The following is a 14,509-nucleotide window of genomic DNA, read 5'->3' as shown; positions in this document are numbered from 1 at the left end:
TCATCGGCAACAGCAGGAACAGAACTCACACAAAAAGCAGTTCCTAACTTTGTTCTAAATGAAAGCCCGATTTTTCATAGAATATCTCTGTAAGAGATTTCTTTAAAAAAACTGGAAATTTGGTATCTCTTTTTTAATAATAATAAATAATCGTGTGCTGCTTCCTGGCATGGTATTCAAGTCATCTAAACAGCAGAGCTAACACTGAGATTTGCACAGGGACACGGGTAAGCATTATGCATTGCTTTGAGTAGAGTCATGTTGGCATTTTGTCTCCAGAACAAATACTTGGGTATGTTGTAAATTGGGGCAAATATTATTTCTTGCAAAGTCTAAGTCCAGCATAGCATGGAAATTGGGGTTTTATGCATTGCCCACTATGTTCAAAATGTCTGCCTTTATCTACTTGTATCGAAAGTTCTTAATTTTCAGATTTACCAGAAATAGAAACCCAGATTGATCCACTTTACTGACGTACAACATCCATGAAGATAAACATGGCAGACATCCTCACTTGAGGAAAACAAGTCACACCAGTGTTCTGAAGTCATTAGCTAACCTGCTGCTTGCGTAAGTCAACAGTTTTCTACCAGTAGCCATAAAAAGAATGTGAAATAAAACCTTTCTATTTAATCATTCCTGGTGATTATGGAAGGGAACATGCTTTCATAAACAACAAAAGTTATTTGAATATACCTCTTGGTTTTAGTTTTTGTCCAATAATTAAATCCATGCAAGGATATTAATTTCAGTTAAAAATATCCAGCTCTCCCCACTAACAATAAAACTACATAAACACTTATAGATATTATAATTCCTATTAGCATATCATACATATGTATTAGCAGTTTGTAGTCACTGCTTTCCAGTAAGAATGAGAAATACAAACAAGTTAATGATGCATTCCTCTTACCTTCATTGCATCAAGAGCCAGTTTCAGATTTGCCTTCTCCATAGGATCAGTGGTATGTTTGACCAGCTCCTATTTGGAAGATACGGTTTAGTACTACTTTCATCAAATTAAAACAAAAACTAAAGAAAACATTTTACAAATAAGCCGTTTTATCATTACTTGCACCATAAAGTGATAAATCTGACATACCCAGGCTCTGTTTTCATCATAAATTTCAAACTGTAAGAAGATCAACTAGACATCAGAAGAACACGAGATGACGGTCAGAACGTTTTCCTTTCAAAGTTGAATTCTATCCCCCACTATCACACTGACACTCTTGCCAGATGTTAGGAAAGATCCCCTCCTGACAACTGACAGATGCTTTTCATTCATCGTCAAACTTGCCTTCATTACTATTTTTAATTCTGATGGCTATTATGTCTCAGGGCATTATGCTCTTCTGTTTGCTGCTATTACTGTTACTTGTTCAGTTCAGTTCAGTCGCTCAGTCGTGTCTGACTCTTTGTGACCCCATGAACTGCGGCACGCCAGGCCTCCCTGTCCATCACCAACTCCCAGAGTTCACTCAAACTCGTGTCTATCGACTCGGTGATGCCATCCAGCCATCTCATCCTCTGTCGTCCCCTTCTCCTCCTGCCCCCAATCCCTCCCAGCATCAGAGTCTTTTCCAATGAGTCAACTCTTCACATGAGGTGGCCAAAGTACTGGAGTTTCAGCTTCAGCATCCTGTTACTTGTTAGTTCATCCTAAATGTCAGCCTATTCATCAGTCTTTCAAGTTTCTTCTTTCTTTGTCTACACCTTAGAAATCAGTTATTCTTCCTTAGATTTTCACCTTGGTCTTCTGTTATTCTTACTTTACATACTCTATGAATTCTATCACAACCATTGCCATCGCATCACCTACTACCTAGTGGGACTGTTCACTCTCAAACGAATGTGCTCAATCCAGAATTCACGCCTGAGTCCCAGACGCAACTGTCCTATTTTAAATAGTTCTACTTGGTATCTCACAAGACCCTCAAGTCTAGCATGTCCAAATGTAATGAACCTTCCCCCACATTCCTACTCTTGTTCCTGTTTATATTTTACTGAATGTTGGCACCTTTATCACTTAAGCCAAAACCTAACAGGTACCCCTGACTCTTCCCTCTCTCTCTCTCTCACTAAGTTCTGTTGATGCTAACTTTATCCTTCTCCTTGCAACCACCCCCACTGCCACTACCTTGGTTCAAGTCACTGCTCTTTTTCAAACAGGCTTCTGTTTCATCTTCCACCTTGCAGTCTTTCCTCACTACTCTATTCACTATTGACTATTCTATTATTTCCTTGCTAATCTATTCACTCTACTGACATCAGAGTTGAATCTCTAAATGTAAGTTAGATCCTGTTATTTGAACTTCTGGGAAACCCACAAAAGCTTCAGGCTGTCATCCATTCTTCATAGATGCCTCATGATATATGAATTCTGCAAACCTCCCTCAACTTCTCTCCTCACTTCCATTCAAACAACCTATGTCCTATTGCCACTAAATTAATTGCAATTCTCAAAACACGTTCTAATATCTGATCCCATGAGGCATGGTGTTTTCTCTCCTCTAAAGCCCTTTCTCTCTAATCCACCTGTCAAACCGTTATTCTTCCTTCAAAGCTCAACTCAAGAATAGCTCCTCTGTGAAGCTTTCTACGACAGAGGCCTCTATTCAAGCCATAATTAACTAGGTCTTTATTTGTACCACCTTTGTACATACTTATCACATTGTATTGTATTTGGCAAATTACTTTTCATTTTCCCTATCTAAACAGTGAGATTTGTCAGTGTGAGGAGGGCAGTTTTATATTGTTGAGAGTCTCACACTATAATGTGGAACATGGAAGCCATTCAGAAGTCTTTGCTGAATTCAAAACCATTAGTGTTTCTAGTAAACAGAACCTATAAACATCGAATCTGTTAAGTATAATAAACTTGTTACACTTACATTCATTTCTATTTTTGCTTTTCCTCTATTAAATAATAAAAGTAAAGTTTTCAAAGTTTCAAATCCCACAATAAAATATTTTAATTTTATAAATCTGTGATTGCAGATCATAAGGCATTTCAAAAATTATTTACCCACTAAAACACAGTAGTAAGTAGAAAATGTTCAATTCACACCACATGTACTCAACATATTTCTAAACAGTAGACAAACTAATTCTACTCTATATTATTTTGAGATGGAAAAACATTTCTAGAATTTTTATCTAAGTGTGGTATCCCAGATAAAACTTTCCCTACTTAAAAAAAAACATCATGGAACTAAATATACTTTTGAAATTTAAAATATCAAACAACCCAAGAGAAGTTAAGGGGAAAAAAAGTTTGCTGATTTTCTAAAAGGTATGGTCATATTTTATACTTTTATGTCTAAAATCTTTTAAGTGACCAAAATAGGTATTTCTTGAAAACTGTACCTTTTAAGTTCTTCAATCAATATTTGACTATCCCAAAGTTACAAAATAAATTATCATTTTCTTCTGTGATATGTTTTTAGTTTCATGATATCTCAGAAACTGACTGCCTAAGTCTTCCTTATTATTTTTTCATAAAATGCAATTTGATTAAGTTTCTTTGAGTTTAGGTCTCATAAATGTTTTAATGCATTTTTAAGGAATAATCAGGGTTGGAATTTTTCTGATTTCTCAGTAGAACAAAAATAGAAATGACTAATAATTTTGCAGCTACAGTTCAAGAAATTTAATATACAAGATGTATAAAGCACAGCAAATTCAGAATTATATTCACATACAGGTAGTAGATCTTTTTAAAATGACATTTCACAAGCATCAGCAGAGATGACAGACTAATACAGTAAGACATTTCTTTGGAGCAGAACTAATGAGTCTCCTGGTACAGCTATCAAATTAAATTTATAAGACTCTCCACCCTCATTAGAGGACTAACCATGGAAACCATAAGCTTTGGGGTTATAACAAGAATCACTTCAAAATAAATGTAGTCTTATTATAATTTAGTATAGCAGAAAGCAACACAGAATGTGACACAATTCTCTTTCATTTATGGTTATAAGGCCCAAGTTCTAACACAATTAACCTGCCAAAACTCAAGTGTATCACAACATTGAGATTCTATCAATGATTACTGCTAACGACAGAAGACTAGGTTGTTGAAGGGATATTTGTATTTGTTTTGCGTGTTTTTTAATTTTAAAAATTTTTTGGAGCCACTTCTGTTTGCAAGACATAAAACATAGCTTTATGAAAGATACAGAATTACCTTCACACAAAAGGAGGAAAACTTTTCCAGCTGTTCTATTATTTCCCATTTAGCCATCCTCATAATTGAAAAATGTAAGGGGAAAGGGCTCCAAATATCACGTTTCTGAGCATAATTGATGCTTCATTAATGTTTGGTTGAATTAATGAATGAACAAACAATTTTAAGTTACATACCTGAAGGAGAAGGTGATACTTCAAAACACGCTGCATAGGAACCACAAGCAAATCTCGAAGAGTAAATTTCCCATTGTTTGCTCTTTTAGAACATTCCTAATGAAATATATTTTTTTAATTTAACTTTGTTAGTTTTACCAAACGAAGTCATAATACAAACATTAAAAGATGCAAAAGCCATAAGCAAAACTGCTATTATACAATAAATATTTTGCTCTTTTCCTTAATGATCCCCCTTTTTTAAAAAAAAGGAAGTATCATCAAAGAAAAACCAAAACAAACAAACAAAACTTGCATCATTTCAGCTCTAAATAAGAATATATACATAGACCTATTCTACACATGGAAATTATTTTCTCTAGTGGTCCTTCAGCATCTTCTTCCACTTAGCACTTAACCTTTCACCAGTCTCTCCAAGCAGGCCTATGGACCAGGAATCAAGAACAAGTCGCATTCATCAGACCCATTATGTGCCTTCCCCACCATCATGACTTTGGTTCATTTGGTTCTCACCAACTGCCATGTGCTTTCTCTAATTTCCAGCAAAATCCACCACCGTCTTGAAGAGCTTTACTTCTAGGGTGTTAGTCTCAATCAAAACTGTTCTATCTCTGTGCTTTGTGGGTCTTTTCATTATTGTCATTAAATATATAATATCTTTCCTAATATATTTTTATATAGGAGCGATAAGAACACTTTCCTCAGTCAGGAAGAAATAGAGGAAAACAATAGAATGGGAAAGAACAGAGATCTCTTCAAGAAAATTAGAGATATCAAGGGAACTTTTCATTCAAAGATGGGCACAATAAAGGACAGAAATAGTAGGGACCTTACAGAAGCAGAAGATATTAAGAAGAGGTGGCAAGAATACACAGAAGAACTATACAAAAAAGATATTCACAACCCAGATAATCACAATGGTGTGATCACTCACCTAGAGCCAGATATCCTGGAATGTGAAGTCAAGTGGGCCTTAGGAAGGAAGCATCACTACGAACAAAGCTAGTGGAGGTGATGGAATTCCAATTGAGCTATTTCAAATCCTAAAAGATGATGCTGTGAAAGTGCTTCAATCAATATGCCAGAAAATTTGCAAACTCAGCAGTGGCCACAGGACTGGAAAAGGTCAGTTTTCATTCCAATCCCAAAGAAAGGCAATGCAAAAGAATGCTCAAACTACCGCACAATTGCAGTCATCTCACACACTAGAAAAATAATGCTCAAAATTCTCCAAGCCAGGCTTCTACAGTATATGAACCGTGATCTTCCAGATGTTCAAGCTGGATTTAGAAAAGGCAGTAGAATCATTGCCAACATCTGTTGGATCATCAGAAAAACAAGAGAGTTCCAGAAAAACATCTACTTGCTTTATTGACTATGCCAAAGCCTTTGACTGTATGGATCATGATAAACTGTGGAAAATTCTGAAAGAGATAAGAATACCAGACCATCTGACCTGCATCCTGAGAAATCTGTATGCAGGTCAAGAAGCAACAGTTAGAACTGGACATGGAACAAACAACAGACTGGTTCCAAATCAGGAAAGGAGTACGTCAAGGCTGTATATTGTCACCCTACTTATTTAACTTACATGCAGAGTACATCATAAGAAATGTTGAAATGGATGAAGCACTAGCTGGAATCAAGATTGCCAGGAGAAATATCAATAACCTCAGATATGCAGATGACACCACACTAATGGCAGAAAGCAAAAAAGTAAAGAGCCTCTTGATGAAAGTGAAAGAAGAGAGTGAAAAAGTTGGTTTAAAATTCAGCATTCAGAAAACTAAGATCATGGCATCTGGTCCCATCACTTCATAGCAAATTGATGGGAACACAATGGAAACAGTGACAGACTAATTTTTTGGGCTCCAACATCACTGCAGATGGTGACTACAGCCATGAAATTAAAAGATGCTTGCTCCTTGGAAGAAAAGCTATGACCAACCTAGACAGCTTATTAAAAAGCAGAGACCTTACTTTGCCAACAGAGGTCTGTCTAGTCGAATCTATGGTTTGTCCAGTAGTCATGTATGGATGTGAAAGTTGGACTGTGAAGAAAGCTGAGCGCCGAAGAATTGATGCTTTTGAACTGTGGTGTTGAAGACTCTTGAGAGTCCCTTGGACTGGAGATCCAACCATCCATCCTAAAGGAAATCAGTCCTGAATATTCATTGGAAGGACTGATGCTGAAGCTGAAACTCCAATACTTTGGCCACCTGATACAAAGAACTGACTAATTTGAAAAGACCCTGATGCTAGGAAAGATTGTAGGCAGGATGAGAAGGGGATGACAGAGGGTGAGATGGTTGGATGGCATCACCGACTCAATGGACATGAGTTTGACTACCTCTGGAAGTTGGCAATGGACAGGGAGGCCTGGCATGCTGCAGACCATGGGTTCGCAAAGAGTCAGAACTGAGTGACTACACTGAATATATTTTTATACCTCTTAAGAATTTGTTAGTTGAAATGCATTAAATCGAATGACTGACTCCAAAAATTTGCTAAAATATAAACCCACTACTGAATTCAAAGTTTTTAAAGCCGCCAATATTATTTTTTTAATCTCACACTCAACTTTCTTAAAAGTTTACTGAAAAATAGTATTAACTGGCTCATTCTTTTGATGTTAACTACAACTTTAAGGAGAGTACTTTGAATCTGTAGTGTCAAAGCCTGAATTTAAATCAAGTTTGGCAACTCTTGGCTGTATGACCTTGAACAGGTTGATTTTCTGATTTTACTGTCACTCACATATTCATGATTTCATTCAAAAAAAAAAAGCAAGGTGCCATAAAAATATTTTTATTTGTGAGCAACCTAGTAAGTCCAAAATCCCAAGACAATTACATAACCAAGACCAAGGAACTTTCCAGTTCATGGAAGGAGTTGTATTCAAGACAATACTCTTGTTTCCATTTTGCCCATACTTAGCTTTTCCAGAACATGGAAGATATATTATCAGGACTACGGAAACAAACACCAGTAGCTCCAATGACCATATTGAGTTTGTGTGTTTGACTAGAGTTCTCAGGCAGGAACTGGGGACACATCCTGACATGTTAGCTTATGTCTTGTAAATTGCTGCGGTTCACTGGATGGATAACTGTTTCACTGATTTCTTGCTTCCATAGCTTGTAACAAGTTCTGGATCATAAGTCTCAAACAGGAGGTCAAACTGCTAATATTATTGTAATGAATGGGTCTCATTTTGCCAGCTGCATTTTAAGTTCCTTGGAAACTGAGGTTGTATCTTACACTTGTTATGTTATGCCATCTTAACACAGTGTTAAGAATGAAAATGATATACATTTAAAATTCACTTTATGTATGGAAATCAGTTTAAAACTTTTGAGGTAAAATTAATTCAAGTTCTAAGTTATAGGCTCAAGAAGTAAAGAATCTAACACTGCTGGCATTAACTACAGTTGGGGGGCTGAGACCCCATAAAGGTAAAATGTTTATTAGTATTGAAAGTAAATAAAGGGTAGAAATGATTCTTCCACAACATCCAGTCAAGTGCTTGGCCTCAACTCTTAATCCTAATAGAAAAGAAATTGGAATAGGGACGAGCTACCTTTTAGAGCAAGGTAATGGGACTCCATTACCCTTCACCCCATGTTACTTTGGTTCTACAATAAGGGTGAAAAAAGGCAGAAATCATCAAGAATAAAAATAACCACAAAACAGAAAACATGAGGGAGGCACAAAGAAACCAATTATAAAGGAGCTTTCTCGCTCCCATGCTGGGACTTGCAGAAGACTGTTTTAGCAAAGACTATGTTTTGAAGGCTTATAGTAAGTATTTGATTAAATATTTCCAAATCAGGCCCATGGTTAGAAATAGGGGCATTTCAGCTGGGGAAAAGACAACCAGCATCACCTCACACTCAGCCTTCAAACTCAGTCTGAGGGTCTCTCTTTCCCTAAGATTTACAATGACTATAGAAACTATAACTCTAGAGATTGAAGGTGTGCTTATTGGGCAGGATTTTGACAGTGACTCTGAAAAGAAGGGAGAGTAACATTCAAAAATAATGTTGAGAATATAATGAAGGTTTGATTGTCCACTTGCTGACTCTTCTCTTGAATGAAAATTATGTATCTTTATTTTAAAAATACTGCCTTAATGGTAGCTTCATTAGGTAATCACTGTGTAAGTTGTAAAGTTTTAACTTGACCATCATATTTTAATTTGACTCAAGATGTCCTACAGTTTTAAACTTATGAGGCTCGGTGCTCTGGTGCACTGGGATGACCCAGAGGGATGGTATGGGGAGGGAGGTGGGAGAGGGGTTCAGGATGGGGAACACGTGTTCACCCAAGGCGGATGCATGTTAATGTATGGCAAAACCAATACAATATTGTAAAGTAAAAATAATAATAATAATAAAAAAATTTTAAAAAAAAAGAGGAGCAGAAGCCCTTTGAGCTAATAAGGTGGTAAGGATGTCATTCAGTGGTGACTCAAAACATCTCCAAACACAAGATCCACATCATCAAGGGATTGTAAGAGGTAAGAAAGGATCTATGATATAAAATTAGTACAGTTACCTGGTAGCCTGTTGATGTGCAAAGTTTCTCACCAATAGCTCCCCTTTGTGGGAATTATGAGTTAGGAAATCAGACCAGATATGCCCAACAGTGAAGGGGCTCTCATTTGAAAATCCTCTGTTTTTCCTTGTTTATCACCTGACCTTGTGGTTAAACCCAACAATCAGCAGCAAGGAGGGTATGAGAGGGCCAACCAAGCCACCCACAGTCACCCAAGAATGGATTATACATCTCTACCTGAACTTTAAGAAGATCCAAACATATGGATAATATATTTGAAATGACAATTCATATAACACAGAAATAATCATTTTTCAAAAGTTTTTTGAAATTGCAAATCCTTCTTATGGGGGAAAAAAAGATGTACAAAAAAAAAAAAATGACAACACAGTTTCCAGACTTATTTTCCATTATTACCAGGTGCTTTGTTCATACTGATCTACTTGCCATTTCTCAACCTTTCCTGACTCTTCTGGTCAAGACATACCAATTCTTACAGAATTCTCTACAAGGAATCTCACCTATCAAGACCTACCCCATTCATTAGTGACCTAATTCAAATGCCACCTCTTTAGATAAATCTTCTATAGTCTAACCATACTGAAGTAATTACTCAGTCTTACTCATGGAGCCCTGGCAAAGAGTGCTTACTACTTAATCTCACCATATGTGTATGTGTCTTGTCTTACTTCTTATGGGCAATATCCATGCCCTTTTTATACACCTGCCCATAAATATCTTATATTTTTAATAAACAATTTAAATCTATGTATAGATTATCTCACATATATCTTACTCACCCTGTACCTTTTACTTCCTTGGGTAAATTACTCATAATCTCTCTGAACCTTGGCTTCCTTATTCATAAGATAAGAAAATTAATTGTATGTATCTGACAGTCATGAGGGCCTAATGAGATAATCCATATAAAAAAGCCATAAATCTATGTTACTACTGTTATTATTACTGCCACATTATTATTTTAGAGGGCTATCTAATATTTTATGAAATCACACTTAGAATTCATGGAAATTTACAGTTGCAATGATCACGAGAAGAAATATATTGTTATAGTTTATATTACTCTATGACACATACAAACAAAAAATAAACAGGCACCTCTAATTTCAGTCTGACATCCTCTTTTGTCTTAGAAATGTAGTCTAAACTAGAGATGGCCGACTCCACGCCACTGCAGTACTGCCCGTAAATAACCAACCTGAAAGGAAAAGATAGAGAAAGGAAGCTGAGGACAAAAAGGCAAGATTAAAGTAGAAGAGGAAATCCATCTACTTAAATCCACAGTTACCTATAACCAAAGCAAATCTCACTCACCCTGCACTTCTTACTTTCTAGGTAACCCTGGACAGATTGCTCAGAACCTCAGTTTTCTCGTTTTGTTGAACACACACCACACTCACAGCATTCTTACCTAGAAAATCCTATGGACAGATGAGCCTGCGGGCTAAGTCCATGGGGTCACAAAGAGTCAGACACAACTTAGTGACTGAGCACGTGCACACATACAGTCCCAGAATTAGGGTCACTCATATTTATGGTATTAAAAGTGACTATTTTTAATTTCCAAATTTGAATGGAATTGATTCCATGTACAATTGTCATAGCAGGTGGATTTTACAATCAAACTTAATGACTGTTCATATTGTTGGAGTGGGCTTGCCAGGTGTGCTAGTGGTGAAGAAACTGCCTGCCAATGCAGGAGACACAAGAGATTCAGGTTCTATCCCTGGTCAGGAAGATCTCCTAAAGTAGCAAATGGGAATCCACTCCAGTATTCTTGTCTGGAGAATTCCATGGACAGAGGAGCCTGGAGGGCTGCAGCCCATGGGGTTGCAGAGAGTCAGACCCTTAGCATGCACACACACACACTATTGGAGTACATATATACATCAAAAACAAAATTAAAGTTTCTGTTCAAGTTTCTATTAGAGATCAACTTTTACACTGTTTATGCTCACTTAGGAACAGTTTTATTTTCTACTACAATCTCACTGTAATCACTAGTTAAAGCTCCACTCATTAATAAACTTCCTACTCCTTCCCACTTTTTAATTAAGAAAAATACATTATCTGAAAAGTGGGAATGCGAGGCCTGAGCTGTGCTGGGTAGGAGACCATTCATACTGCATGGGGTCTGAGTCTACTTCAGGAAGGGTATCTCTGGAGTGACACCAATTTTTGCAGAGAGTCTGGTTAATTTATTGTTTCTTGTAGCTCTCTGGTGGAAAAAAATACCACATTAATATTTATCTAATGTTGATGCAAAGCAGTTAATTAGCCACTTCTGGGTACTATGAACTATAGGGCTTGATTTAAAAAGAGAGTGTTATATTTTAAGCAAAATTCCTTGGTACTTCTAATTCATGTGAATTGCTCAGAAGATTTTTTTCAAACTCCGAAAGAGAAATTGGTTTTGCCTGTGAATCTAATACTCCAAAATAGAGAATTATAAGCTATTAGAGTTGGAAAAAGCAATAAGTACCAACTAATGTACCCCTAACATTTACGGACTAAGAAAAGGAGGCTCAGAGAGTTAAGATGACCTCCTGAAGTCTATGTAGAGGACTCAAGAGTGATAGGTGTGTACAAGAACCTACACTTTCTGGTTTTCAGTGCAAAACTTGAACTCTTTTTTTCTTTTTCTTTTTTCCTGGTATATAGAGAGAGAGCTCAACCACCACCCTGAGATTAACTGTCCCATGTTCTAATTACTTTGCACATAGTCTCTTAATGAACCATATTTACAGCTATTTATGAGAAACTTTAATACTAACCCTGACTGTAATTACAAACTAATAGCCACGAAGTTTAAAACCCAAAAGTTACCTTTCCTTGTAGTTAATGAAAACTTGATACAAGTTCTGGTCATTTTTATTCACAATGGAATCATGAATCTCTTGCATTAGGTTCCGATGAACTTTCACAAGTTCCTTAGAAAAGAAAACAACAGCAAGAGAAATTAGGAATCAGAACCAAAAAAAAACAAACCATCACCTGGAGCCCAGCATCCCTATTGTTGCCAGACTTGCCACTCAAGGATATGCTGAATGCCCTCAATATATAAACCTGCTCCCATCAGTAAAAAGAGGAAGAAGAGGAGGGGAAGAAAAGGGAGGGGAGAGAGAAGAGGAAGAAAAGAGAAGGGGAAACGGAAAGGTAAGGAGGGCAGGAGAAGAGGAGAGGGGAAGGGAAGGAGAGAGGGAGAGAAGAGAGAGGCCATGTACATGGGAAATAGCCATTTCAGATCTGACTCAAAATGTCAGTGTCCTGTGGAAAGAGAAATTATCTCACTAGTTATTAAAGGGTAATTTATTCCTTGTATTAAAATATGTACAGTTCATTTTCATTTTATAATCACTTTAAAATTTTAAATAAAACTATCCAAATGCTTAATGTTTTATTGACAGGATAAAGTAATGATTCATGTCCTTGGGACATGAAAATGTAGATTTGTACTTGTGTCAATTAGTGGTGTCCTGGAGCTAAGCTAACAATCATCAGACTAAATTACTTGAAACCAGACAGCTAATGGCATAAATAAGCAGCAAATACATTGTAGTAGGCCGTTTAATAGGGCAACTCAAAACTCAAGAATTTCACATTTTTCCTGATAAGCAAGTCATTTTCAGTTAGACGGTAAAATGCATACCACAGCTGGGAAACGAGATTCAAGTCAAAGTGTCAATTCTCCCACCACCTCTTCCCATGTAGCCTGCAGCATACATTGACTGCAGGGCATACCTTTCCTCAGCAGGTATAAGTATAGCACAAATATGTTGGTCTCATCACTATTTTTTTTCCTCTATCACTTTTTTGAGGAGCATGGAAAAGCCATTAGAGTAAGGACTGTCAAACAGGTCCTAAGTTCTGTTGACTGCGTATAACTGGTTTGATACTTATCTTCCTAGAATGTGTGGCTTGGTTTTTTTGTTAATTTATTTTTTATTGAAGTATAGTTGATTTACAATGTTGTGTTAGCTTTAGGTATATAGCACAGTGATTCAGTTATACATACACACACACACACACACACGTATATATATTCTTTTACAGATTCTTTTCCCTTACAGATTATCCCAAAATACTGAATATAGTTCTCTGTGCTATACAGTAGGTCCTTGTTGGTTATCTGTTTTCTCTTTTTTTATTATTTATTTATTTTAGATGGAGGCTAATTACTATACAATATTGTATTGGTTTTGCCATACATTGACATGAATCTGCCACAGGTGTACATGTATTCCTCATCCTAAATCCCCTCCCACCTTCCTCCCCATCCCATCCCTCAGGGTCATCCCAGTGCACCAGCCCTGAGCACCCTGTCTCATGCATTGAACCTGGACTGGCAATCTGTTTCACATATGATAATATACATGTTTCAGTGCTATTCTCTCAAATCACCCCACCCTCGCCCTCTCCCACAGAGTCCAAAAGACTGTTCTATACATCTGTGTCTCTTTTGCTGTCTCGCATACAGGGTTATCGTTACCATCTTTCTAAATCCCATATATATGCGTTAGTATACTGTATTGGTGTTTTTCTTTCTGGCTTACTTCACTCTGTATAATAGGCTCCAGTTTCATCCACCTCATTAGAACTGATTCAAACGTATTCTTTTTAATGGCTGAGTAAGACTCCATTGTGTATATGTACCACAGCTTTCTTATCCATTGGTTTTCTGATGGACATCTAGGTGACATCTAGGTTGCTTCCATGTCCTGGCTATAATAAACAGTGCAGTGATGAACATTGGGGTACACGTGTCTCTTTCAATTCTGGTTTCCTCGGTGTGTATGCCCAGCAGTGGGATTGCTGGGTCATATGGCAGTTCTATTTCCAGTTTTTTAAGGAACCTCCTGTGTGGCTTGTTTTATGCTAAACATTCATTTGATAATCGTGAGCTTTTTCTTCCTTCTGTGTTACAAATCAATAAGAATGCCTTCATGTGGCCATAATCAGGGACAAGGACAACATGCCACAGTTCATCAATTTGTGCACAGCAATGCTAAATATAAAGGAATCAAAATATTAGGGACCTCACAGGTGATACAAGCAAGCCTGTACATCAAAGCTTATGTATTGTATATAAAAGTTATATGTTAAAACCAAGGCCAATTCCAGAGGACTAAGAAGTTGAATCTTGCCTAGCAAGACCGCATACAGTATTGCACTTGGCTTGCTTCTAGGCTTCTTGGTAAATATTCTTTTAGGATTGTAAGGTACCCTGAAATTTGTAATGATTGTATAAATGTGAAGAAAAGTTCTTCACATCTTATCATTAAAATAGATTATTTTATTAGAAGGAAACAGTGTATTTCAGAAATGGAAGTTTATTATGTTACAACCAGAAGCAGAAAACACCAAAAAGCAGAGAACAGGGAACTGTAGGAATGGCAGTAAGTGGAACAGCAGGATGAAGCCAGGACGGTGTCTGTAAGATGGGGTCGAGGGGCTGGAGAATGAGAGAGCAAGGAGTGGGGCAGAAGGGAACTCCCATGAGACAAAGAGGCTGTAACACCAGGGATTCACTGGGGCTACCTTGTCATGACAAACAATTAAGTAT

General features: G+C 37.0%; 1 protein-coding gene across 3 annotated transcripts in view; it reads right to left on the bottom strand.

Moving 5' to 3' along the window:
• The window catches only part of VAV3 (vav guanine nucleotide exchange factor 3), a 432,801-nt gene that overhangs the window by 207,726 nt on the left and 210,566 nt on the right, over positions 1-14,509 (bottom strand). For all 3 annotated transcript variants that reach the window (XM_059885057.1, XM_002686162.6, XM_024990050.2), the window contains exons 8-11: positions 11,773-11,876; positions 10,045-10,144; positions 4,369-4,464; positions 914-982 (exon numbers count right to left, since the gene is read on the bottom strand). In XM_059885057.1, coding sequence (XP_059741040.1) covers positions 914-982; positions 4,369-4,464; positions 10,045-10,144; positions 11,773-11,876 — 369 coding nt within the window. The remainder of the gene's footprint in view (positions 1-913; positions 983-4,368; positions 4,465-10,044; positions 10,145-11,772; positions 11,877-14,509) is intronic.

The sequence above is a fragment of the Bos taurus genome, chromosome 3 (assembly GCF_002263795.3).
Source record: "Bos taurus isolate L1 Dominette 01449 registration number 42190680 breed Hereford chromosome 3, ARS-UCD2.0, whole genome shotgun sequence".
NCBI classification, from domain to species: Eukaryota; Metazoa; Chordata; class Mammalia; order Artiodactyla; family Bovidae; genus Bos; species Bos taurus.
The sequence above is the reverse complement of the archived record's forward strand: the minus strand, read 5'-3'. Positions and strand labels throughout refer to the sequence as shown.